Here is a 26338-nt window from a genome sequence, read left to right on the forward strand (position 1 = left end):
CTGAATATTCTGTTGGTTCTTCTTGTATACAATGCTAGCATTTGTTCTCTAGCACAGCTAATTGCTACAGGAGGTTAGAAAAGTCAGTTTAAAACTTCCCTAAATTGAAGTGGTGGAATTGCTAATGTTCAACCTTTTCTCTACAAATATAGACACAATTTTTATATGTCTCTACTGTTTTTTCATATGGGATGCAACAACTAAGTAAATAAAGTTAGTAAACAACTTTATCCAGGTTAATCAGATTTTTTTTTCAGATGATTTCAAACAGCTGAATTGCCAAGTGCATTTTCGTTAGACTATTATAGATTTAAATATATTTGTAAACACACTTTATTCTTCTGTGTGAACAACATCATAAGTCTTCCACCTCATGAACGAACGCTTTGTTCTAATCAGCTGTCTGTATGTCTGTGACACATCCTGTGAGGCAGGGACGAGCTTTTCCGCCAGAGTTTGTCTCGGCTCAGGGAGCAGGTCGTCAAGGCCAACACTTTGGTGCGAGAAGCCAACTTTTTGGCTGAGGAAATGAGCAAACTCACCGACTACCAGGTCACCCTTCAGATTCCTGCTGCCAACCTCAGTGCCAACCGCAAGGTCAGACCTCTTGAGCGCCACTTCTTAAAAATACCGCCACCTTTTTTGTGCGGACTGCAAATCACGACAAATATGTAAATGTTAAAGAGACACATTTCAGATCCTAACCCTTATCTATTTTTTATATAGCGTGGAGCAATCGTGAGCGAGCCAGCCATTCAGGTACGTAGGAAAGGAAAGGGGACCCAGGTGTGGACCATTGAGAAGCTGGAGAACAAACTGGTCGACATGAGAGACCATTACAGAGACTGGAAAGAAGGCAAAGAGGAACAGGTGAAAAACAAAAGACAGAAGGAGAAACCAGTGAGCATAACATCATATTTAAAAAAAAAAGCCAAATGACTCTTCTGTCTTTTCACAGCATAACAAATCAAACAGAAAGAGCTGTGATTCTTTCTACGAGGGCCAAGAGAACCACAACCTGATCGGCGTGGCCAATATTTTTCTAGAGTGCCTTTTCCATGATGTCAAATTACAATATGCCATCCCAATCATCAGCCAGCAGGGAGAGGTGAAAATAATAACGCAAATTTCTTGCAAAAAAGTTGTAAAGAAGCGATATTGACTTTTTCATAATGTGTAAAGCTCAGATAGACATACCCAGAAGACTTGTGACTGTAAATGTAGTTTGTAAAAATATACTTAAAACATCTATGACTTTTCTTTCACTTTATAATTATGCACTGCAGCCTGTTGTTCAAACACATATGATTGTTATAGAGTGGAAAGTTTTGCTTTTGCTCTACTTTGAAAACCGTGTTTTTTGTCGATGTGTTCAGGTAGCAGGCAGGTTGCACGTGGAGCTCATGCGGGTGAGCGGATCGGTACCGGAGCGCCTCTCCGGGGGAGATGACTCGTCGGAGAACTCCAGTGAAAGCAGCTGCTATGAGGTCATGGACACCAACGGGGAGATTGTGCACATGGCCAGAAGGCTCACCTGCAGGGTAAAAGACACCTTTAACCTCTAGAACCAAAGAGATATAGGGTCATCTGCCATTTCACTCTGAGGATTAATTACTGGGATTACCAGCAAACATAATCTGCATCCTGTTTGTTTTCCTCACCTCTGCAGGTGAGGATCAAGGAGGCCACGGGACTGCCGCTCAACCTGTCCAACTTTGTCTTCTGTCAGTACACCTTCTGGGAGCACAGCGAGCCCACCGTGGCTCCTCCCATGGTCAGCCCAGACGCTCCCTCCCCTCGAAGCCCAGATTCTCAGTTTACAGTCCAGTTTGATCACTGCAAAGTATGTTAAAAAAACTCCTTATACTAGACAAAATAAAGACTCTTATTTCCCCTTTAATATTAAACTAACATTTGTACACCATTTTTTTGTTTCATTCAGGACCATGTTGTACATGTGACAGATGAGTTTTTGGAGTTTATATCAGATGGTGCTTTGGCTATCGAAGTGTGGGGCCACCGCTGTGCTGGGAATGGCCGTGCGCCCTGGGAGTTAGACGTTCTGGAGGCAAAGACCCAGACTCTCCGAGACAGGTACTATGGGCCTCCTGGCCTCTGAAGGTAATACCTGATGCTCAGACTTTACACCAGGCTCAATCCCTGCTGCTGCTGCTTGTTAAAAGGTGGAACGAAGTGTCTCGCAGGATCGAGCTGTGGATCTCCATCCAGGAGCTGAATGAGCAGGGGGAGTACACGTCTGTGGAGCTGCAACCTTCAAAGGACGTCAGCACAGGAGGCATCTTCCAACTCAGACAGGTCAGAGGAAGATAAGGGAGGGGATCCTACTTCATCTCAGACTGACGGAGCGACGGCAAACACGTGCAACATGTCTGTGTGAGCAGGGTCATTCCAGGAGACTCCAGGTGTGTGTGAAGCCGGTACAGAACTCGGGCACACTGCCTCTGCTGGTGGAGGCTGTGCTGTCTGTGTCGATCGGCTGCGTGTCGGCTCGCTCCACTAAGCTGCAAAGACCGCTGGACAGCTACCAGGTCTGTGAAAAGCACGCTTTTACAGTCCGAACAGCCTGTACATGTGTTGGACTAAATAGGCTTGACATCAATGGGAGGGTGTGCAAAGGGATGAAAGCAGATATCTGTCTGAGAACAGCATGCTCACATTGTGCCAGAGTTATACAATATCGTGCTGAATCAGCCTGTGTAGGTTTATATTATTGGAGAAAAGCAGCTCGGGTGTGCTGCTGGGTTCCTGTATTAGATTCACATGGATTTTCTGTTAATGCTTTCGGGGTTTCTGGCTTCTCTGTATTGCCTTTAAGAGGCTTTTCAATGGTTTCTTGAAAATCGAATGGGGAAAAAAAAGCAAAACCTGGTTATAAATCATTAAAGACACACTATGATATTTGTGGGGAAAAAAAGTTAAAACACATTTAGTTCCCATGGCAATGAATATTTAACCAATGTAGCAGATATTGTTTTTCATTACTTCCAATTTTACAGTTTTCAGATATATTATTAACATAAATTATTTAATATTACTTAAATACTCCCTCAATATTTTTCTTTACTTCTGCACATTTCTTTAGATATTTAACTTTTTTCTCCTTTATTTTCATTCTCTAATTATGTTTTATAGTAACCTAGCTTTCCCTATTACTTGGAATGGTTTTTTGTCTGAAGACCAGTAGGAACACTTATTGGCATAAGTTTATAATCTTTGGCTGATTAAATAAAATATAAAATGTATCAATATGTATTGTTGGTTAGGGTTATTCTCCCATTATAATACCAAAAGTAGTAGGAGTTTTTAAGGCATTTAATATATAAGAATCCAATTTCCCAGTATTAGACCTGCTGATCATCGACCACAAACGAAAATAGAAAATTGGCAGATTCCAATTGCTGGACTATTGATTAGTGCTGCTCTCATTTTGTTCCTTGACTTCCTAGAGGCAGGCTGTCACTTTCAAAGAGGCCAAAGAGTGCAGTAGACTTATCATTACGATTTTAGTTTTGTTACAAATTCACCATTGTATTCTAAGCAACATTTTTGTCTTATCTGTTATAATAACAAAATAAATAATTGGGATTTGTAGATGTTTTACTCCTAGTTTTACTCCCAGAGCTCGTTCTGGTTTCCTCACCTTTGACTGAGTGTCCTCTCCCCTTGCCAGAAAGAGGCGGAAGACGATATGGATAGTTATCAGGTACCCTCCATGTCTCCTCCTGCTGTTCTCCACCCCGTAGTTCACTATGCAGCATGAGGGAGGTCAATTGATCGTGTGTTCGTAAAGGCAACTCCCTCGTTTGACTAAAAAAAAAACATGCTTTATTAAACGGCATCTGCACACATGTGGATGATTTTTGACGCTGTAATTATCCATTGCACCAGCAGTTTGTTGATGTGAAAAACAGCTCCACCCGCGGCTGAGCTGGCAGCCCCGGAGCAGCATGTCTGCCAGGGTCTCATCCCTTCCTCAATTTTCTTTCCACTTCAGGACGTGCACATTGATGCCACCTATTGCATGTCACCGCTGAATAGCTGAAGTAACAACCCCCGCTTACACCCATCGACATTGCATGGTTGCATGATTTACTGCACATTGCATGGTGAAAGCGTGCTGATGTCAGAGGCATAACTTGTTTGGCTTTGAGGTCTGTTGAGTAAAAAGCCGTGCTGCAGAGGGAAATCGGCTCTCTGCTGTCTGGTCTGTGGTTCTGTGACAATGGCAGACCGATGTGCCTTATAATCAGGTAGGACTCAGGGTAATAATTGTAGACGAGGAGGGCATGCAAATGTGCGACTGACGTTTATGGGTTACTATATGTTTAAAAACGGTTTCAAACAAAAGTATTTTTTACCTGTTTGACAGTTTTTGAGTCAGACGACCACAAACTTTAATGTGGGTTTAATGTTGTAGACAAACACAACGTGTGCATATTTAAAAAGTGAAAGAAAGCAACGTATGGTTTTAACGTCTTTTCTTATGGAAATTTGAAAAGTGACATAAAGTTTATTTCACCCGCCTTTACTCTAGTACCCCTAGATGTGTAAATAGGTAAATGCATAGTGGAAGTTTCTCTCAGTATAAATAAAGCTCTTTGCTTAAGTTCTCAGAGGTTTGTTGGAAAACATTAGTCAATATATAGAACAAGGAGCATAGCAGAAAGGTCAGGGATAACACTGGACAGAACTTTAAAGTAGGGTTTATTTTATAAAATAATATTTTGAGCTTTGAACATGTCACAGAAAACTTTAATTCATTATTCTGAATTAGAAGGAGCATAGCGTAACTGCAAGCCTGCCACAGTGTGTCCTTTCACCTAAACTAAAGGTTTTGGTAGGGCAATCCTGAAAAAGGCCAGTTTCAAGTCAAGAAAGTATTGAAACTAGAGTGGAGGTTCACCTTAAAGCAGGACAGCAACTCTAGCCATTTGTTCCGGTCAAAGCATATTCATGTGTTGAGATGGCCCAGTCCAGACCTAAAACCAATTAGTAACAAATGACCATCAGGTATTTTTAAACCAGAATTGGGAAAAGTTTCGGTCTCCAGATATGCAAAGTTGTTGCCACGCAAAATGTATTCCACACTTATCAGAATTTTATTTGCAAGAAATGTTTCCAAACCATTTATGATTCACCATTATGCTCTACTTTGTGTTGGTCTATCACATAGAATGTCAATAAAAGATCTTGAGAGGTGTTGTTAAGGGACAAAAAAGGTTCATGGGGTATGAAGACTTTTGTAAGGCACTGTCGATCATGCAGTAATATGTTCTTTTAATTCTAACACCTTCAGTTTATTTCTTAATTGTGAATGCTTTATCAAGAAAGAGCAAAGGTACTCAGATAAGTGAGACCTGTGAGCACTCGCCTCACCTAGGGAAGCACTAGCCTGTTCCCTGCAGCAGGTCATCTGCCCCATTTAGCCAGCTGACATTGATTCTCTGTCTGGTTCCAGGAGGAAGACCTGAACTGCGTGAGAGAGCGCTGGTCAGACGCCCTCATCAAACGCCGGGAGTATCTTGATGAGCAAATCAAGAAAATCATCAACAAACACGGTCGGTTTGAGGATGTGCGCGGCCGAAAGGAAAGCAATCAGTGAAGTTTCGATTAAAATTCTGTTCTTGGTTTTGTGTTTTCAGAAAAGTCGGAGGAGGACGTGGAGAGGGAAGCCCGGCTGGTGGAGCAGTGGGTCGGCCTGACTGAGGAGAGGAACGCAGTACTGGTGCCTGCAGCTGGCAGCGGCATCCCTGGAGCTCCTGCAGACTGGTAAGAAAGAAAAATACACACACACACTCTATTTAATTTTGATGTACACTTTTGACTTTTCCAAGCATTAACTATATTAATCTGCATATAGGATCCCACCTGCAGGGATGGAGGCTCACATTCCTGTCCTATTTCTGGATTTAAATGGTGAGTGAGGATAAAACCTCTTCATTCACAGCTTCCTCTTTGTCTTTCTAAACTCTAAGCTTTTTTTTCCTTCTTTTTGTTGTTGGTTTTTCCTGCCAGCGGATAATCTGACAGTGAATGAGCAGCTGACGGGACCACACACTGCTGGAGTTAACTCTATCCTACCCAAAGAGCATGGCAGCCAGTTTTTCTACCTGCCGATCATCAGACACAGCAATGAGGAGGTGAGCAGTGATTATACTGCCCTCTGGTGGCGCAAATACAGAAAAAGGCCTCTGAGTTGGAAGAAAAATGCTTTATAAACATTTTAATGTTGTGAATATATTTTTAATTTTATTATTAACAAAAAAAACCTGAACCCCAACAAAAACTGTGCAGTTATCTCTGATATATTTACTATGTGAAACTGTCCTAAAAGTACAATCACACTCAGAAACCCAACTCCGTGTTTCTGAACGAGCTGTTAGCCACTCACAGCTTCCTTTTGTGCGATTGTCTCTGGAACTGCATGTATCAAAAACTCGGCTCCTGTGGCCCACCAGGTGCTGGCTGTGTGTTCCTGGGACTCGTCGATCCACAACTCTGTGCACCTCAACCGGGTCACGTCACCCAACGAGCGCATCTACCTGATCATTAAAGCCACTGTGCAGCTCAGCCACCCGGCCTCCATGGAGCTGGTCCTCCGCAAGAGGATTGCTGTCAATATCTACAACAAGCAGGTCAGTGCTCTGGGAACGGGTCAGAGGTCAAAACATGGAGGCTTCCTATGGTGAGTTGTGTTTTATGCTTCTGGTTTGTTTCACTCAGAGTTTCACTCAGAGTCTCAAGAGGAGGATGTCTCTAAAGAACATGCTTTACTCCTGCGGTGTCATCTATGAGATTGTTTCCAACATACCAAAGGTACAGCGCTGAGTCATGCTTACAAATACATGAATTTAAAGCCATATTGAGGTTCCTCAATATATTACTAAAGGCTCATAGTTTTATCTTTCTCATCATTTTCTCTCCTGTCCCTTCAGGCATCAGAGGAGCCAGAGGAGAGAGAAACCTTAGCCCTCATGGCTGCTCGAGGCGACAGTGAAGAAACTCAGGATGGAGACACATACATAGAGAAATACACCAGAGGGGTTCTGGAAGTGGAGAACATTTTGAGCTTAGAGAGACTAAGACAGGTATGAGACACAGTGATTTACTCCCTGACACACAAGTGTCACAAATACAACCTAGTTCAGCTGATTCCGGTAATGTAAACCACAGTTTGGACTGAAGCAGCTGAATGCAGTTTTTGCAGATGGCTGAGTTAAAATGTTCCTGTGCATCTCGTAGGTACAGTTATAAGTGTCAAGATGCACCAAGATTTAAACAGGTTTCAAAACCACCAGACTGTCCCTAAGGCTTAAAGTCATTTTAATGAAATGTCAGGAGTTATTGGTGGTGAAGTGCTTCCCCACCTCCCACTGCACGCTGTGGGCTGAAAGAGTGCTACCTTTTCCTCTCATACAAAAAGTCATATCTGATTGTTTAGAACTGCATATAAAAGAATTTATTTTTAGTCCCCTTTTTTGATTTAATGCCATAATAATTTTACTTAATTGCTACTCCATAAGACGCTGTTCAAACTGTTCTTGTATGATAGTTTGGAAACACAGTCACAAACAATGATGCCGGATTACTTTGTTAGTAATTCACCAAAAAATAAAGAAAAAGAAAAGGCTCAAATAGAACTAAATTCTATTTGAATTGTGTCCTCTTAAGCATCTTATTTGCTTAAGGTGGTATATTATGAGCTACTTCCGGTGATTGTGGCTCTAGCTCTGTTTTTGTTTGTCTTATGAAAAGATGAGCAGAAGAGATATCTGTTAGACTCATAGAACCACATTTGGTTGTGTTCATCAAAGGAAATTACTTGGTCATCAGTTGTTGCCGTTGGTACAAAATGTCCTCAAGGCCGGTTCAGATTGACGTGTGATCGGTATGAAATATATTGTGCCAGAAAGCTGCTTTTTGTACTTATCTTGAAAATGACCAAAGTCCATAAGTAAGAAATGGTGAAGATGTGAAATGACTGGCAATGTTCTCTTCAGCCTGTCATAGTTTCCCTGAACACTGGAAATAAATTGACAACTTTTTTGGTGGCTGTTTAAATTTGGATGGTCCTTCAATTTCCCAGAAAAGTAGGTTAAAAACTTGACATTTTTTAACTCATATATCCTGTCTAAATTTAACCTAAACAAAGATGTTAAAGGTCAGGATGATTAGCTAATTTAATCTATGACCAGGCTTTAAGCTGTATTTGGATATGAATAGACATCTTTATCTAGTCACCTTTTCACATTTTCTAAATGCAGTGCAAAATCATCCTTTCAAGAAAACTTTGCTCTGGAGGCTGATTCTCTTTTAAAGTTCAACGTAAATAAACCCATTGCCTTGACCAGTACTTTGCTACTGCTATTTTTTGCCTGGACATTAACAGCATTAGACTTTCTTGAAATAAGTTCATAAAGAGTCAGAAGATCACAGACTGTAGATCTGCCTAGAGCAGCAGAAACAGATCTGTCCTTGTGTTTCTTTGCAGGCTGTGACGGTGAAGGAAGCGCTTGCAGCTAAAGGGAGACATTTGCGAAGGAGCGCAAGCACACCAAATGTACAGCATGTAATTAACACAACCTTTTGCAGCTGAACACATGCAATTTATGGTTTGAGGATAAAGTTACTTTTTTTCCCTTTGTCCGCAGTCTTCGTGCAGTAAAATCGACCTGACTGAGGATGAAGACGGCAGGACTCATCAGGCATGTCTTAACCTCATTTAAAGCACTCTTTTTTTATTATGCTGGTAAAAGTACATCCAAAAATAAGAAATCTGTATCAGGAGATTTGAAGAGATTATAACAAAGTTATAAGCGTTTTTATTTTTTTATTGGAAAATGATTACACTTTTGCTGAGACACATTCTTTGATCGATTTGAATGTTTCAAATAATTATGTACTAATCCCAAGTGAATAAAACGCACATAAACCTCATGATATCTTCTGAGACTGTGTATTGTTGCATAGGAGCTCTGTGATCATGCGGACAGCTCCAATTGCAACCCTCAAGATGTCTCCCTTTGCACCACACCCATTAAAAACAACCAGAACTCAGGTAAAGCAGAACAAAGTCAGCCACATCAAATGCATTTTGACAACATGCACAAAAATGATCATTTATTTAATATTTCCACACAGGATCGGGTCCCGAGAGTTCCACCTTTTTCAGCGCCAGCCCCTTCAAAGCTCTTTCCCCTCAGCCACCCAAATTCCTCAAGTCTTTGCTTCCTGTCAAAGAGGAGAACACGGCAAAGAAAGCACTGGAGGCTCGGCCGCTGCTGGGAATGACGGTAAAGAGGGCATGAGTTCAATCTGTTTCTTGTTTCTTTGAGGATTCATGTCTTATATTTTCCTCCTTACGCCATTTGATTCTTCCTCAGCTCCATGTGTCATTGTTTTGTCCGTCCTGACGTTTTACATCTCATCTGGCACCCCATTAAAATTCCATTTTAAACTTGTTTTAAAAAAGGCAAACGGAAAGAAAAGATCCTTCACGTTATTTGGATATTCCATTGGCCGAAGCATAACTTGAAGCTAAAAATATCCTCTTCAGTTAACAAAAATCCTGCTGCCTGCAGTCTTTTGTGTGATTATGTTTGTAATTATTGAATGTTCCAGTATGTGGCTGCTCTGACCAATTGAAATAACCATGTTTTACTTTGTTTTTATTGGTAAAGTGTCCTAAATGAGGTTCATGTTAATTTGGTGTAAGCAGTCTTAAGCCAGCTGAATGAAAACACTAAACATCATTACATTGATACATCATTTGTAACATTTTAAGCTAAGCTAAGAAACTGATCATAATCAGTAGGTGTTCAGGCTTCGCTGAAAGTTTTTCTTTGGACTTTGCCAGGTTATTTACTCATTTTCTTATATAGTAAGTTGTCCACAGATGTAAATATCAGAATGAACCTTCTATTGTCTAGGTTACAACTCTTTATAGAGCATAAGCACCTGTGCAACATGTGTATATCATACACATGTTGAGGCAAAGACGTCATATAAAATTTTGATAAACACGCTCAAATTTGCTCAGCAGGTCTAATGAAAAGAATGAGGCACCCAAGACCAAACTGTATTACTGTTGTCAAACTTTCTGGCACACTGTTGACAAGAGAAGTGGATATGACTTAAATTTCAAATCAGTGTGTGTGTAAAAATTTAAATAGTTCATAAGTGGCTGGATTAAGTTGAGGAAATACAAATTGTATCTTTTTGTCGCATTTCTTTAAATAAACTAAAATTCATTTTACCAAAAGAATCTGTTGTTTGGCATGAAACAACAGAACATCTGCTCATTCTTATGGTTGTTGGGACTTGAGTCCGTCTAAGTTAAGCATCCTGCGAAGGAAACTTCTTTTGTCTGAAAATTGTCAATTGGTTTCACTGAATCATAAAAAAAATATATTTCTTTTAAATCAGCAAAAGTCCAAAGATTAACTTGACAACCTACTGATTAATAATTACAACTTATAATTTTTTGGAGGCAAAATTCAAGAAATAAATCAGTAACATATTTGCACTATTCTGCATATTTATTGCAACAAAAACACTCCTGCACCTCTAATTTAGGTCACTTCATGCACTGTTTTTGTGAAATGTTAAACTGCATGGCACTAACTGTGTAACCAGCCTGCCCCGCTCCATGCATGCTGTGTGAGTGTGAAGTGTGCACTGTCATTCTGACCCATCTTGCAGAGCATGCGCTCACTTGTGGACAGCCCTGCACTGCTCCCCTCTCCCTGCTCCTGGCGCCGACCCAGGGCAGGCAGCGAGGGCCACTGCAAGCCTTCCACCCCCACCTCCGCTGTCACCAGCAGGCAGCTCAGCCGTACACAGTCACTCACTGCTGTAAGTGCTACACCAACATACATGCAGGCCGTAAACATACAGCTGCACTTCCTGACACATGTTGGCTCATTAGCCGCTAACGACAGTGGCGTCACACTGTGTTCTTACTTTGATTGACTCTGCTTAGAGAGCCTCAGCTGCTCCCTGAGCTGCTACTACGACACGAGTCAATCTGTGAACTATGAGTCACGCAACTCGGCAACATTTGAAGGTGGTTGATCATAAAATTACATTTCCAGCTCAGTGCAGACAGGAGGAGAATGTCAGATTTTTTCTTTTTTTTTGTTGAGAAATCCTATTTACAGCTAATATTTTTGTGGCCACCTTTCATGTTACATACATTCTATGATTCAAAATTAAAACCAACATCTCTTTGAGAAAGAAAAAAAAATCATATCTAGTCTTCTCAATTCCATACCTGTGATCAATAATCGTAAATCTAATCAATCGGGTTAATAAAATGTAGGCTTAGTACCTGCTTATAGGCAGTTATTTTTAAAAGGTACTTTTATTCTGATAAGTCTCATTGGAATGGACAAAAGATGGATTCCTGTATTTTTCTATTGGTAACACTGTTTTGTTTTTAAGATTACCGTATTTTCCGCACTACAAGGCGCACCGGATTATAAGGCGCACCTTCAATGAATGGCCTATTTTAAAACTTTTTTCATATATAAGGCGCATAGAATAGATGCTAGTTACGGTTGCCACCCGTCCCGTATTGAACCGATACGGGACATGATTTGTTCCGTTCTCTATAAATGTGGATGCATAATAATAAGGAAATGGTCCCGGAGTACCTTATATAGTAGTCTGCCCCAGTCGTTTCACTCACGGTGTTGGTGTTGCGATATTGTGCCCAACCGACACGCTGCCGCCGCAGTCTCTGTCTCTCTTCCCCCGACCCCCAAGGCTTTAAATGTATAGAGGCTGGTCCCTTGCTAACCCTAGTCGAAGCACCCCGGATGAATATCTAAAGTCACTTTATTGACATAAAGAATGTTAAAAAAAACAGTCCGACTCGGATCGATGAGGAGAGCCTTCCGCGACTGGGCCGGGGCGTGGCCGGGCAATGGTGACCCTTCTCCGTTCCCGCACAGCATGTTCTTGGAGAACGTGGTGCTAAAGTGACCTGCAGGTAGATACATAGATAGGTCAGTCAAACTTTATTAACAAACCAGTTTTTTGACAACTATCCCAGCATGCACCGCGCGCTTCTTCTTCTACGGGCGAAAATGAAGTCGGCGGCTGCTTACCGTAGTTGCTAGACCTGTTGTGGCTCAATATTGGTCCATATTTAAGGCGCACCGGATTATAAGGCGCACTGTCGCTTTTTAAGGAAATTGAAGATTTTTAGGTGCGCCTTATAGTGCGGAAAATACGGTAATTGCACAGGATATATGTCAGATTAAAGGTAAAAATCACAATCACAATGTAATAGTGGGATTGTCACTATTTTTGCCATCCCAAAAAACTAGTATAGGAGATCAAAACACCAATCTTCAGGTTGAACACATGACCTCACTTGTCCTGATTCACATTCACCCTCTGCTGGGTTTGTATGAAATTCAGAAACACTTAGGCACCACAGAATTCATAAATCATGTTTCTGTTTCATCGTCACTGATCATTTTCATGGCCTCCATCCTCTTTGTAACTCTGAGTGATTACATAGATCACAGTACTACATAAGCTAAGTTCCACATTTGTCTTACTTCCTCTGTTTTGATCAGCACGACTCTGAGGACGAGGACACGGATGTCTCTCTGAATCTAAATCGGGGCCCACTGGACCAAAGCAGCTATCAGAGTTACGTCCCAGAGGACTTTGCAAACTTTGAGATATACAATGCCACTTTGGAGAGCCAGGACGGGTTTCATTCTGACTCGAAAGGAAGCCGGTGTGGAGGTGGGAGCAGCGACAGAGACGTGTCCCGAAGCCCCACGGCCAGCAGTTGCACCAGCGGCTACTTTTCCCACAGTGAATCCAATGCCACTCTGTCCGACGTGCCTTTCAGCACCAGTGAAAGCTCCGACCACCTGAGCTGTCCCTCCAGAGAGTCCCATGACCCAGCTGGGCGAAGCTCTGCACAGACCAAAAGTGTTGCGGCAGGGGGCAACGTGGAGCAGCCTCCTTCAGCATGTGGTGCTTGTGAACAGCTCATCCATCCACCCTCTTCCCCTGTCGGTATTCCTAACTGCACAAATAAGCAGCACAGTGTCCCACTGCCTCATAATTGTATCCTCAGCACCAGCCAGGAGTTCACTGACTTTAAAGGGGCTGATGACAGTGTTGGAGAAGGGGATTTGGCTCATTTTACTGAGAAATGGGGACAGGATGGTTTGGAAATTTCTACAACCCACCCGAAGGAACCAGAACATGTAAAGACACGTGACAATGACAATCAGCTCTCGTCTGACACTGACAATGTAATATTCAGTTGTCCTAGCATTGCAAACCCTGCTAGCATAGCTGTGTCTAGCTCCAACATGAAAGTACCAAGCACTTCGTTAAACGCCCCAATCACTGCACCTGATAGAGGCCTGACCCTGACCTCATCCTCCAAAGATCCCTCTACATCACTCCCACCTCCAGCATCAGCGTCTGAAATCAAACCTTTACCAACAGCACGATCCTCTGGCCCAGCTCAAAGAGCGGGAGGAGAGCCTCCTATCCAGGAACCAGCCCAGGGAGATCTGCCTCACGGGAGCCCCTGCCCCAGTCCAAACCCCAGCAGCGCCGAGCCCTCCGGAGACTCCAGTGGGGATGAGAGCACCCCTGTAGCTCAGCTTCCTGACTGGATGGCACCTGGGGAGCAGGTGTGGGTAGGAAAGAGAAGAGGAACTGTCTACTATGTAGGAGGTGTGGAGTTCGCAAAGGGGATCTGGATTGGTGTCAAGCTGGATGTGGCAATGGGTAAGTAGCATGTTTGTGTTCAAGGAGCGAAATTATTTTTCTAACATTAGCTGTTTACATGTGGTTCTTATTTTATTTTTTTGTTAAAACTGCATGACCCAACTAAAGGCACACTTTTAGTTTTCAAAGGGAGGAGAGAGAAATGTACTGGCTCACCAACGGTGGCCAGTACATTTCTGGGCCGATTATGATCGGTGGCCGATCGATCGGCACACCTCTATTAAGTACATATCATTCTGATTCTACTACACTTTTTTATTAAAAACATTTTTGTAATATTTCTGTAAATTATCTATTCAGTATTTAAGAAAGCATTTTTTTTCTGTTCCATTACTAATATACAGCGCTGGTGAAAAAAAAAATTAAGAGACCACTGCATTGAACCCCATAGAAAACCTCGTGGTTATTCCAGAAAATATTGATTTCTGAACTCTGAAGTATTGTTGTTTCTAAATGAACATTAACTTGTTTTCTTTGTATTATTTGGGGTCTGAAAGCACTGCATCTTTTTTGTTATTTTTTTCTAATTTTCTGCAAAAAATACTACATTTCTGCTTTGTTTTTTCAGAGACATGTTGTCAGTAGTTCATAGAATAAAATAACAATGTTCATTTTACTCAGACATATAAATAAAAAAAGTAAAATCAGAGAATCTGATAATTATAAGTGGTCTCTAAATTTTTCCCAGAGCTGTATGTATTAACTCTTACCTTAATACTAGTAATCACTTATACTCTTCTCTAGGTAAGCACAACGGGACTGTCCAAGGCAGAGTGTACTTCCGCTGCCCCCCAGGCCACGGTGTGTTTGTCAAACCATCTCGGCTCACCAGAGGGCCTCCCTCCATGGAAACAGAACCCCAGACTTTCATCAAATAGGACCCAAAGAAGAACTTGCTCTCTGAGGGATGTGAATGACCCAGGAGTGACTCCTCTCCGTCACGTCCCGAGTCTGACCCCGACGGCTAACGTCTGACCACTGATGTGCTGTTTGTGTGGATGCTTTGCTCAAAGGCATATCTTACCTGTGCATTTAATGAAGTATTTTGTAGTTGCTGTTCACTGAAAAAACAAACAAACAAAATCACTATGCACATATCTTGAGTTTTCTATATGCTCATATTTTTATAGAGGACTCGACTTTTATCTGGGAATATTATCCGCCTAAGTTTTCTTACATCGCTTCTGAAGAATATATGTAATATTTTTGTATTGCAGAACGCGACCCTCTCTGAGGCTCATCATGAAGTGATCTGGGATTTGAAGATTAAGAATGTACTACTGTTCATAAACTTTGATATTTACGTCAATATGTTACATCAGGGCTAACCAAAGAACTACGGTTCCATATCTGCTGTTACGAGTGTTATGTTGTATTTTTTTTTTCTTATTGTATCTACACATGGACATCCTCACTATAAATCGACGTGTCCACGTAAAGCTTAGTGCCATATCTGTAGGAGCAATGCCACGTAAAGTTGAAACAGGAGAAATCTGCCAAACCTGGGAGCAGCTTTCAGCGTTCGCTGGCAGGAATTACCTTGTTGATGTACTGTAACACTGTGGAGGAAATAAATCCCGTTCGGCTTGAGACTGAATGAGAAAAGGTTGCACTGGAAAGGATTCTTGGGAAGTTCTCTGACTGTCTTCCATACAGGACCGATTAAACGTTCGTAACCCTGACGACTGTGAGTGATTGCTCAGAAGCCTGGATATACAAATATATGCCTTATTGTGTTATTTGCAAAGACACCCCCTGTATAATTAGCTATAAATCAGATCAAAAGAGTATGGACCTTAAAACAGTATGTGAAATGCAGAATACAATCCTTCCTGTCATGGTGGATTGGATGAATATTTAGAAACAATAGATTTATTAAGGTAAGAAGATTACTTTTCCTCTAAAGTTTTTTTTTTTCAATGAAAGTTATAACGTGTCCAGAAAAATAATCAAGCTGCAATTTCACTTAAATATAACAAACCCAAGACCTTACTTTAAAGAAGAGAACAAAGCTGCTCTCCCTAATAAGGAGTTGTTAATGTAAATGTATTTGAACATAGTATTTACACTATTGTATTGTACAGAATTGTATTTATAATGTATCTTGTTTTAATTGGTACACAGTGTTCTAGAATAGAACATTTACAATCAGCTTTTGTGTGTTGTCTCTTCATTTAAAAAAAAAAGAAAAAAAAGCATCGTTGTTTGAGCATAATGCTTCTTTATGTGTGGTTTCAGACAATCGGGACACAGCCATCAATTAGAGGTGGAACAAAATTTGTATTTTAAGACCTAATTCCCTGTGCCGTTATTTGCGTGATAGACGTTACGCCAGTCAGACTGCTTTTTATGTTGCTGTTTTTTAATAAAAGATGTGAGATCTGTTCCTCCATCCACCATCCATCCGGCTGCTCAGTCATCAGTCTGTCCATCTGTATGTTGCCCGTCCATCACCCAGTCTGTTATCTCATTTGTCTCTCTCTGTCCGTGATCTCTACAAAGAAATGAATAGGACTTTTGACATATTGAAATATTTTGGTCTACAGTTGTCATTTTTGCCCTCGGTCAAGCTAAAAACATTTTTAGAGCCACAAAAGCAACATGACGCTTCAAAACAATATAGCTTGTATTTGTACTATCTATGTAATTTGTTCACATTTATTTGTTTTAAGGCCTAATATTTTTTCTTAAATTCAAATTTAGTAGAACATTACTTAAAATAATTCAAAAGCACGTATAGTCTGGGACCTATTGACAAGAATGATAAGAAAGCATATTCCTTACACTACTGCTATTCTTTTTTTGTGAATGTTAAGCATCTAGTTAATTAAAAATCACTACTGAAAAACCGCTAGGGTTAATATTTTACAAATATCGATGTATTTTCAAACATTGCTCTATTCGCTAGCATTTTTGGACTAAAAGCTACAGTAGTGGGTCACACGCAGAACCCTGATTTAGGGGAACGTATGTTTACAGCAGTTTAGTCATAACTTTAAACAGAGTAAATCATAGCATTTCCAATAATAATAGCAATCTAAGCTGAACAGATTTACACTTATACACCGAGATGCAAAGTTTGAAAAACTCTACCAGAGTAAAAAAAAAAAAAAAAAAAAAAAAAACTCCTTGTCGACGTTTAAAGCGGACCAGGCCTCTGGCCTCCATTGAGTGTCCTTGCCACTGTTGCAGCAGCTGTGCGACAGTGGGTAGCCTGAACTCTGAGTGGTGGTCTGCACATGTGGGTGGAGTTAAGTTTCTGTGTCACACGAGCTGACAACTGGGAGAGCTTCACAACAAACTAACAGGTGTCCTCCTCCTGCTTCAGGTCCTCTGCCAGTCCGTCATACCACCTCACCGATCAGCCACACGCGTTTCCTTTCCGTGTCGTTTAACCCCAAAAGAAAAACTCCGACCGGGACAATTTAATCCACAAATCATGCACTCGGCACAGAAAGACACTACCTTCACCAAGATCTTCGTGGGAGGCCTTCCTTATCACACCACTGACTCCAGCCTGAGAAAGTATTTTGAAGTGTTTGGAGACATCGAGGAGGCTGTTGTTATCACCGATCGGCAGACGGGGAAATCCAGAGGTTATGGATTTGTAAGTACAAACCTGCTGAAACAGCTTTTATAGCCTGGAGTCACATTTTGAATTTGCCATATGATTGGGACTCGTTCGTGGCAAATTCAATACTTGTTGTTTGCTCGGCTTCTTTTTTTCTTTTCTTTTCTTTTGGTACACAACAAAAAATAAAATTGCCCTGCCTATACCAGAACTCCTTAAAAACTAAATGAAATAAAAATGAGAAATCGGTTGTAAACGGCATTAAACAATTTCTTGGCAATAGTTTTTGAGTTGGATTATGATGCGGCTTATTATTAAATTAAATGCGTGTTGAGTTTTTAGAAAAATTATAAACAGTTTTATGCATATTTGTTTTGGAATTTCAGCTCTCTTCTGCTTGTACTTACAGCTTTATTGATTTCTATGTCCAAAATCGAGAAATTTCTAAGCTTAAAAAAGGGTGAAAATAAATTGAGAGCGCAAAGTAGCCGAGAAAGAAAGGTTGCTTAAGGGTGATGACGTCACGTTTGGATTGGAACGTCAAACTCAGGCATCAATCAGTCCATGTCTACCCCATGTCTAAAAAAAGTAGCAAAAGCAAGGTTCTCCGTTTTTAAGTTCAAATAGTCGATAATTATTCGGTTCTTTGTCCAGCGAGGCGGACCCAGAATTGTAGTTAGCGTGGAGACTTAACAAACCGGTACTCTACAGAGGTGGAGTAAAGGCAATCTGTTGGGAAACCACTCTGCCTGTTACTCAATACAGTGATAAAGAACAGTGTGTTACAAAAACTGCAAATAAAAAAAATGTGTTAGTATTCAAATAAGATTGTAATTTCTGCTCCTGTTCTGACCAGCATTATTACATCTGGACATGCCTGTGGTGATGTGTATTGGCATGCATTAGCACATTCTTCTCTGTGTTTTTAAAGGAGCTTATGTATGTAGCTCTCTCTATTTTTCATGAGGATCCCTGTCACCCAAATCGACACTATAGTTAGTTTTCTTACAAATACATATTTTACGCTAAAACGTCACTTCAAGCTAAAGATGCTAAGCTAAGATCATGAGACACAGTCAGACAGCATCTGCAGATAAACAGATGCACCAGGAAATCTAAGTGATTACATACATTTTGTGTAAACTGACATATAAAGTAAAAACTTATGTAAAAATAATTTTAAAAAATTGTACAGTAATTGCACTAGTTAGTAGCTACAATAGTTTTTTTTTGGGGGGGGGGGGGCTTTGTCAAAAAGTGCTTTTAAAATTACTTATCTGCTTTGAAAACTGTGGAAAGTCAATAATGATGTACTGATGTTGTGTACTTTTACAAATGTATGTTCGCTGACTCTAAAATATGAACATGTGTATTGTTAAAGGTGACCATGGCAGACCGGGCCTCAGCTGACCGAGCATGCAAGGATCCAAATCCCATTATAGATGGAAGAAAAGCCAATGTGAACCTGGCCTATCTGGGGGCCAAACCCAGGGTCATCCAACCAGGTGAGTAGTATAAATACACCAGCTCTTGTTGTGGAAGTAATGCAGAAGTTTGTAATGTGCAAACATTAAGCAATTCAATTTTTTTGTACTTTTGTTTTCTTTGACATTTCAACTCGGAGTGTGACAGTTCTCTATCTTAATTCTAGGTTTTGCATTTGGTGTGCCTCAGATCCATCCAGCGTTTATCCAGAGACCATATGGGTATGTCTAGCAATGAAACTTCAGTTTGTTTTACAAAATCTGTCTGTATAAAAATGGAAAAAAAAAAAAAATGTAAAGGTCAAATATCTATTTTAAACATACATTTATTGTTGCCTCCACCTTTTTTTCCCCCCACATGAATGAGGACATGTGAGTGTCTATGTGTGCTCCACTGCTTGAGGGTTGACTGTGAAGGAAGTGCGCATATGTCCCAGAGCCACTGCAGGACTTGACTCCATGTTGTCTTGTCTCTCTCTGATCTGACAGGCTCGGTAACGGTTAAAATAGCTGATGGGGGGACATGATGATTTGAAGGAATAGCTGAGTCTGCATTGGGCAGAGCGCTAAAGTGTTACCTGTATACTGTGACATACACAAACGAACCGCAATGGTGACTAGATGCATGGAAAGTATTTTGGTTGTTGTTGGTTTTTATTTTATTTTTTTCTCCAGTTTTCTTATAGTACATAGATTGGTGTGTGCCTTGTGTTCAGTATGATGTGGTGTTCAGCTTAACTGTGTGCCTATTTCTACTTGCAGTGGGGGGGATGAGGGCGGTGCAGAGGGGGGCAGATTTCATCAGATTTTACAGGAAATTATAACTCTGCTGAGGAGTGTTGATTCTTTTTTTTTCCCACCCCTTTTAATTGGTTGTGCTCTAGCCTGTTTCTTTGATTTTTGTTTTTATTTCTTTCTCGGTTTCTAGTTAACACGACATGTTTTGTTGTGCAAGGGGCGGGCCGACAACCACTCACAGTGTGTGTTCATTTAAATTTCTCAACCCCTGCAACAAAACAAACACTGGCTTGCATGTGGGAGTTGATTTTCTGTTTACCTTACCCCATGATGCTGTGTTTTTATTTCATTAACCTAATGCATTAATTTGTAGATTAAATCAGCAAGCAGGCCATGCTTGACTTTTTTCCTGTTGCTGTATATTTTCAGAAATATGACAAATCAAAAATGTCATTTAAGTGCAGATTAAACACACACACAAAAAAAATATACATATATATGGTGACGCTTTCAATTAACGCTTTGGCAATTTAGATGACTTTATATTAGGTATGAGACAGTAGTCAGTGTCAAGGTTTATAAAGTTACGTTTTCAAAACTACCAATGTTTTCTTTCGTACTATTTCTACTGTTTAAAAGTTCTGTTAATGTGATGAAAGTGAAAGTGTTGTTTGAAGCCTAGAATAACAGCTCCCCCAGCTAATGCTGCACACTGCCACTGAGCAGACTGAAAGGAAGTTCATACATTTTCCACTTGCTTACAAATAAGACAAATTTCCTACTTGGAACTACTATTACTGTCACTGATGTAACATGTATTCATAACTATGCAATAAATCACAGAAAAGTCCCAAAAGCCACAATGTAAGAGCCCTGAGCCTCAGCATTCTTGTTATCAAAATATGGTATGAAATAAGCGATATGACTAAATTTATTTTCTGGCCTGTATTTTGCATTTAGCCACTGTATTTTTGACATTTTACTGTTTTAGCAAAGCTAAGACTTAAATAGCAACATTTAACAACATAAAAGTTTTTTTTCACTTAGTGAAGATGTTTTTTGTTGTTGTTTTTCTTTACAGTTCTTTTTCATTTTAACCAGTCCTTACTTTTATTATCTATTGTCCATTTGCTTCAGACTGAAAAACAAACCTCATTATACAGAAATGTTTCGACATGTGAAAATGCCAGTTTTTCAAATGGCAACTAAATGAATCTATATAATGATAACAAGAAAGTTACCTATAATCACTTAAAGGGCTAAACTGCATTTGGAAAGCAATCAAGGACATCTAAGCACCAGACTGCAGGCTGGCTACCACTGCAGATTGCCTTACTATTTAATATTTTTTGTGTAACTCAATAAAGAGCCACAGAGGTATAATTTTCTTGTACCATAAGCAGGTTTACATGGAAACTAATATGAAAATAAATGCTACAAATTATAGTCCTATGTTTAATATTTTTTTATTACTTTTTTTTTTTCAAAGAAAATTAGTTGGATCATATGTTGTTACATCCAGTTTATTAAAATATACTAAGGAAAGCTCATACTGCTCTATGCCTACTTTTTGATTTGATTATACAATAAAAGAAAAAGAAAAAAGTCTGAATTGGGCCTCCGGTTGGAGACGAAGATCTTAGCCACACAGTTAGACAGCAGCTGTTTGCCACAGTGATCTGCACAGCGTCTCAAATTCTCTTGGAAAATAGGAGTCAGTCAGCGGCACTGTTAATAATGTATGGCACAGACGGGGCCGCTCAGCTTCGGGACAACAGGTGGACCGAGCCATGCGCCCATGAAGACTTCGGGTTATGTGCAGGGGATTACCCATGTGTCCTGCTGATTTACAAAGCACCTTTATTTAGCTCCCAACTTGTAGGACGATGAAATGTTCCTCTGCTTTCGAAAAACATAGTCATTAAACTTTCCCCTTTGAAGGTGTCGTATTACAGGAAAAGTTTTGTCACAAGGATTCAACACAGTTTTGTTTGTTTGTTTGTTAGTTTTCATGTCTTCCGATTGAAAATGATTAAATTAACTGCCCTACGCTCACCCAAAAGAATAATGTAACAGAGTCCTAATTATTTAAATTAGTCAGCACTCCTTGGCTGTGATGATTAAAAATTAAGCAATGTAAATGAAACCGTAGGACAGTTGACCAGCACTCTGCCATGTGCACTGGAGGATAAGATCAGCTTGTCCTTTTGAGATGACAAGGGGAGCAAAAATAGCACACATCCAGCCTCCCTTGTCAGTCAAATCGGGTATGTTTGCGTGGGGGGGGGGGGTGTATGTCTCTAAAAAAAGGGGAGGGGGGCCACTTATGTGCGAACAGATATGTTTCACACCTGTTCCTCTGTATATTTACTGAGGGTGACTTCAACACAAGTTTGAACTGGGGGAAAAGTTTACCCAGATACAAAGATTTCTTTTTGTCCTCTTATACTGTGCTTTGCTAAGGTATTCAGATCCTTGTAACCATTTTTTATTACATTTCTATTTTACTTTACAAATACAAAGTACTTTTTTGTGATGGGCCACCAAAAATGTGTGCAGGATTGTGAAGTGTAACAAAAGTATATATATTTTAAAAAGAACAGTTTTTAAAATTTGGTGTGTTTGTGCTTAGCCTCCTTGACTCTAATGTCTCTAAATTCAGTGACCAAGACCAAAGACAAATTTACCTTTAAAAGAGAAGAAAGACATTGATGAGCGAAAGCCATGAGTTTAAAGTTCCTACAAGTCATGTTGGGATACAGCAAACATATTCAAAGCAGAGAGGTCTCGTCAAATTAAATCAAAACTGACTGCATACAAAAGGCAGTCAGTGTGGTTCTACACAGCAGGCTAAATGTGCCGTCTCTACAGTGTAACATGGTGGGGACAGCATCATGGTGTGGGGATCCAGCAGGGACATGACAACTGGTCAGCTAAATACATGGCAATCCTGAAAGAACCTTTTAGAGCAAACGACGTGGACTGATTTACCTGGAAGCAGGAACAGCTTGGATGAAAAACATAATGTTTCAGCCAAAGTTTAGATCTAAACCCAATCGAGAATCTATGACAATACTTGAACATTGATGTTGACAGATGCTCTGGGCCTAATCTGACTGATTTTGAGAATATCAGATTTTATCTTGTAGTTCCGTAGCTATTAGAGACATTGCATTGACAGGAGATTTGAATTAAGGGGTTAAGTATAAGATGAACTCCACAGTCATAAGATGTATAGTTTTCTTTGCACTTCACAATTATGCACTACTTTGTGTTGGTCTATCACATAGAATCCCAGTAAAATACAGAAAGGTTTGTAGTTGTATGATGACAAAACATGGGGGAAAAAATTAAAGAATATAAATACTTCTGCAAGGCTCTGGATTAGGGCTGTGTAATAATATCGATTTTGCAATATATATCGATATTTTCTTTCCTAGAAAAAAAACGATATTCATCCGCAAGTATCATAACATCCAACTGTCACCTTGCTCACTCACTGCTTGCTTCGCCAGAAGAGTGATTAGGTCATCGGGCTTAGAGTGATTACTTCAGATGTTAAGTGCCAAGATTAAAAAGGTATCAAGCTATTCAGAGCAGGGTAATTATTTACTTTACAAATGCATATGCAACAGCTTGTACTGTTTCAATTAAAAGAAACATGTTTTCTCACCACTTCTTTGATTCATTTTGTCCAGTTGTCGACTTTAAGTCTGTGTCCATGTCCAACCAGAGCCAGAAATTGTGTATTTGGTGCTTTTAATTAGTTTTCAGTCAAATTAATTCAATCCAACTATATAACAGTCACAAAATGTCACCAAAGTCACTCTGTCCCTCTAAAATCTTTCAGAAAATCTCAAAAGTGTATTGAATTGTATCGTTTGCTGAATATCGCAATATATATCGTATTGTGAGCAGAATATCGTGTAACGTATCATATCGTAAGATTATTGTCTCACTACGGCCCTACTCTGGATCTCCATGTATTGCTCTTCAGATGGAATATACTGCTACAACTCAATTATTTCTTTATTATTGTCTTTTTTAAAACTGTGTCCAGTCATTTTGGACACAGATATGTTTGTGTTTTAGGATGTATTAACATGTGTGGCATGCCAGTATGTGTGGTGTTGTGTCAGACTGTGGACAGAGGGAATAATGTCCACTTCTTGTGCTGGGATGTTGTGGTGTTTTTGTGACAAACTCGCATTTTGTCAAATATGTTTTTGTTGTTTTTTCTTCTGTGGTGCAGAGCTTGGCTGTGCCTTCTTTTAATGCCTCAATGTGTTTCAGATTCAGGTGCTTTTTTAAAAATCAGAATTAAAGGCTGCACCCGTGTTCCTTTTGGTTTTTGCTGCTTTTTTTTTTAACTCTTCATTTCTAGTCAGGGTTTTTTTTGTTTTGTTGTTGTTGTTAATGAATGGATTTGCTGTGCCTTGAGTACTGGGGTTGATATATTTGGCACCTGCTTTTCAGTTTTCCAGATTTATTTATTTATTTTTTTAGTTTCAGCGTCGGGAAGATAACAGGCCACTACTCTTCTCTGAACCTGTGAATGTTTCTGTCCAACAGGATCCCGGCCCACTACGTCTACCCTCAGGCCTTCGTCCAGCCCAGTGTGGTGATTCCTCATGTACAACCCTCTGCTGCTACAGCAACAGCCGCCGCTGCTGCTGCAACTTCCCCTTACCTTGACTATACTGGGGCAGCTTATGCCCAGTACTCTGCTGCTGCCACCGCTGCCGCCGCCGCTGCAGCTGCTGCTTACGATCAGTACCCCTACGCGGCCTCGCCGGCACCTACGAGCTACATGACCACAGCCGGGTATGGATACACCGTCCAACAGCCGCTCGCTACTGCTGCAACACCTGGAGCTGCCGCGGCCGCTGCCGCCTTTAGCCAGTACCAGCCACAGCAGCTTCAGACAGATCGCATGCAGTAAACTCGCAGAGACCACCTTTAATGCCAGGGAAGAGGGGAGATTCGCTCCTTCAGCGAAGACATTAAAGTTATGAGATTGAGTTTTTTCAACTTTATACCAAAGAGCCTGAAGAAAACATGGAGATACATGAAGAATAACTGTATATTTTATTCAAGTGAGATCAGTATTGGATGTATATGAATATTTAATATTTATTCAGCATTAAAACATTTCATGTTAAACAAAATTTGCTTGATCTTACGTGAGCTGCTGCTGAGTTGTATGTATGCAGCGCAGTATCTTTTATATGTGACGCCCAAGTGCATATTAGATCAGTTTTTTCCTCTACAATTTGAAAACAAAAACACTTTCGGATGTGTGAGAACAGTGGGTTATATCGTCATCCACTTACTTCAGTATTTAATAGTATCGGACCATTATTTTTGTTTGGAAAGGCAGCGTACCTTAAGTCAGAAGTGTTTTGTTTGGACTAATTTTTAAGCAGCATTTAGAGTGAAATAGAGTAGTTTCACTTCAGTGGTTTGCTTTACAATGTATGTCTTGATGGCACATGTGAAATATGACAACTGTAGCAGGTAAAAGCACTCACCTTTACCTCTCTTTGCCTAAGCAAATGAGAAGGAGAAACTGCTGAATGTGAATCTTGTATTTTGATAAAAATGTTTTCACTGTGTGCCTTTTTAAATTATGCTATTTATGTATTTATTCAGGAGCCTTGGAGCAATAAACGCTTTATTTAACACATGTAAGTAAAAGGCCTGCTGTTGAACATGCCCACATGTCCTGCTGCATTTCTCATGATCAATAGCATGTAATGACTGAGTTATCTTGGTCTGACTGAACTCTGCTCTGTACAGTGAACAAGTGTGTGAATGGTAACTATAAATTTAAAGCTTTTTTTTCTGTTTTTTTTTCTAGTTCTAATTTTTTTTCTAAAGTTTGAAACTCTTAAATGTATCTTTTTATACTTGACCTGTTTGATAAGGACAGCGCTTGAACCGCATGAACTTTTAACTTGTTCAAATGTGCTGTGTATTATGTCTTTCGACATCAATTTTTTTTCAAATGCAGGTACATGAGTTGTTTATCTTGTAATGCATGATTCTAAATAATGTAATATGGGAAATAAATAGAAATTGTCTTCAAATTAAATGTTTGATTATACTCTGTTTAACACTGCAGCTAATAAGGCAATAATAAATAACAGCAAGCATTTTAAATAGAATTGTTATTATGAACAGAAAAAAAAAATACATTTAAGCCCTTGATTAATAATAATAATAAAAGTCTGACTGGTCACAATAAAAGAAGAACACTTTTCAGTTCCAAATTGTAATTGTTTTAAAATGAGGCTGCAGCACTGCCACACATCTAACACCGTCTTGTCATCATTGTTCATCCTACTCGTCCATTTTTATCATCTTTTCTTCACATTTATCCACCTAATTCCTCTTCATTGCCAATTTCTCACAATTATCTTTCTCCTCCCTTTGGCCACATTCACCCTTATTAATCCACTCGTATTGCTCATTCCTCTTCATCTGATACTCCAATTCCAGTCATTCCAATCATCTTCTTCATGACTCTCCTTATACTCATCTTCCATTCTGTTAAATAAAGTTGTTAAATAAAGTTAAGCAAAACCTATGGTTTAACATTCTAATCAGCTAATTAACTCAGAATACCTGCAAATTATTGAAAAGCAGTCACCTAATGTTGAAATCTTTTTTTTTTTTAAAGCTATCTGACTCCTGCTGGCTGCTGACAAGGATGAGTTTGTCTCTTTGTCAGGCATTCTGCAAATAAAACACT

General features: G+C 39.9%; 2 protein-coding genes across 5 annotated transcripts in view; both read left to right on the forward strand.

The window, feature by feature from the left end:
- The window catches only part of kif13a (kinesin family member 13A), a 42480-nt gene extending 26538 nt beyond the window's left edge, over nucleotides 1-15942 (forward strand). Inside the window, exons 18-40 of one of the 4 annotated variants that reach the window (XM_017309651.2) lie at nucleotides 435-597; nucleotides 727-870; nucleotides 959-1108; nucleotides 1377-1541; nucleotides 1670-1843; nucleotides 1943-2094; nucleotides 2184-2316; nucleotides 2403-2549; nucleotides 3692-3724; nucleotides 5480-5579; nucleotides 5664-5790; nucleotides 5882-5937; nucleotides 6037-6161; nucleotides 6480-6656; nucleotides 6745-6837; nucleotides 6957-7109; nucleotides 8513-8590; nucleotides 8673-8726; nucleotides 8992-9079; nucleotides 9163-9314; nucleotides 10723-10875; nucleotides 12609-13791; nucleotides 14536-15942. In XM_017309651.2, the coding sequence (XP_017165140.1) occupies nucleotides 435-597; nucleotides 727-870; nucleotides 959-1108; nucleotides 1377-1541; nucleotides 1670-1843; nucleotides 1943-2094; nucleotides 2184-2316; nucleotides 2403-2549; nucleotides 3692-3724; nucleotides 5480-5579; nucleotides 5664-5790; nucleotides 5882-5937; nucleotides 6037-6161; nucleotides 6480-6656; nucleotides 6745-6837; nucleotides 6957-7109; nucleotides 8513-8590; nucleotides 8673-8726; nucleotides 8992-9079; nucleotides 9163-9314; nucleotides 10723-10875; nucleotides 12609-13791; nucleotides 14536-14669 (3934 nt within the window). In that variant the 3' untranslated portion in view covers nucleotides 14670-15942. The remainder of the gene's footprint in view (nucleotides 1-434; nucleotides 598-726; nucleotides 871-958; nucleotides 1109-1376; nucleotides 1542-1669; nucleotides 1844-1942; nucleotides 2095-2183; nucleotides 2317-2402; nucleotides 2550-3691; nucleotides 3725-5479; nucleotides 5580-5663; nucleotides 5791-5881; nucleotides 5938-6036; nucleotides 6162-6479; nucleotides 6657-6744; nucleotides 6838-6956; nucleotides 7110-8512; nucleotides 8591-8672; nucleotides 8727-8991; nucleotides 9080-9162; nucleotides 9315-10722; nucleotides 10876-12608; nucleotides 13792-14535) is intronic. The other 3 variants (XM_008432533.3, XM_017309652.2, XM_017309653.2) reach the window with 3 other exon arrangements.
- A 1060-nt stretch (nucleotides 15943-17002) lies between these two features.
- Nucleotides 17003-25678, forward strand: rbm24b (RNA binding motif protein 24b). Its single transcript, XM_008432532.2, has 4 exons — nucleotides 17003-17398; nucleotides 18744-18867; nucleotides 19014-19068; nucleotides 24157-25678. The coding sequence occupies exons 1-4, from the start codon at nucleotides 17231-17233 to the stop codon at nucleotides 24524-24526; spliced, it is 717 nt and encodes a 238-aa protein (XP_008430754.1). The 5' UTR covers nucleotides 17003-17230; the 3' UTR covers nucleotides 24527-25678.
- The last annotated feature ends 660 nt before the right edge of the window (nucleotides 25679-26338 follow it).

The sequence above is a fragment of the Poecilia reticulata genome, chromosome 16 (assembly GCF_904066995.2).
Source record: "Poecilia reticulata chromosome 16, P_reticulata-male-v2, whole genome shotgun sequence".
Lineage (NCBI taxonomy): Eukaryota > Metazoa > Chordata > Actinopteri > Cyprinodontiformes > Poeciliidae > Poecilia > Poecilia reticulata.

What these genes read in the sequence shown, in the direction of transcription:
- rbm24b (XM_008432532.2), top strand. Translation starts at nt 17,231, where the DNA reads ATGCACTCGGCACAGAAAGACACTACCTTCACCAAGATCTTCGTGGGA. An exon ending in AATCCAGAGGTTATGGATTT is followed by an intron (nt 17,399 to 18,743) that starts GTAAGTACAAAC and finishes GTATTGTTAAAG; the next exon opens with GTGACCATGGCAGACCGGGC. An exon ending in TTTATCCAGAGACCATATGG is followed by an intron (nt 19,069 to 24,156) that starts GTATGTCTAGCA and finishes TCTGTCCAACAG; the next exon opens with GATCCCGGCCCACTACGTCT.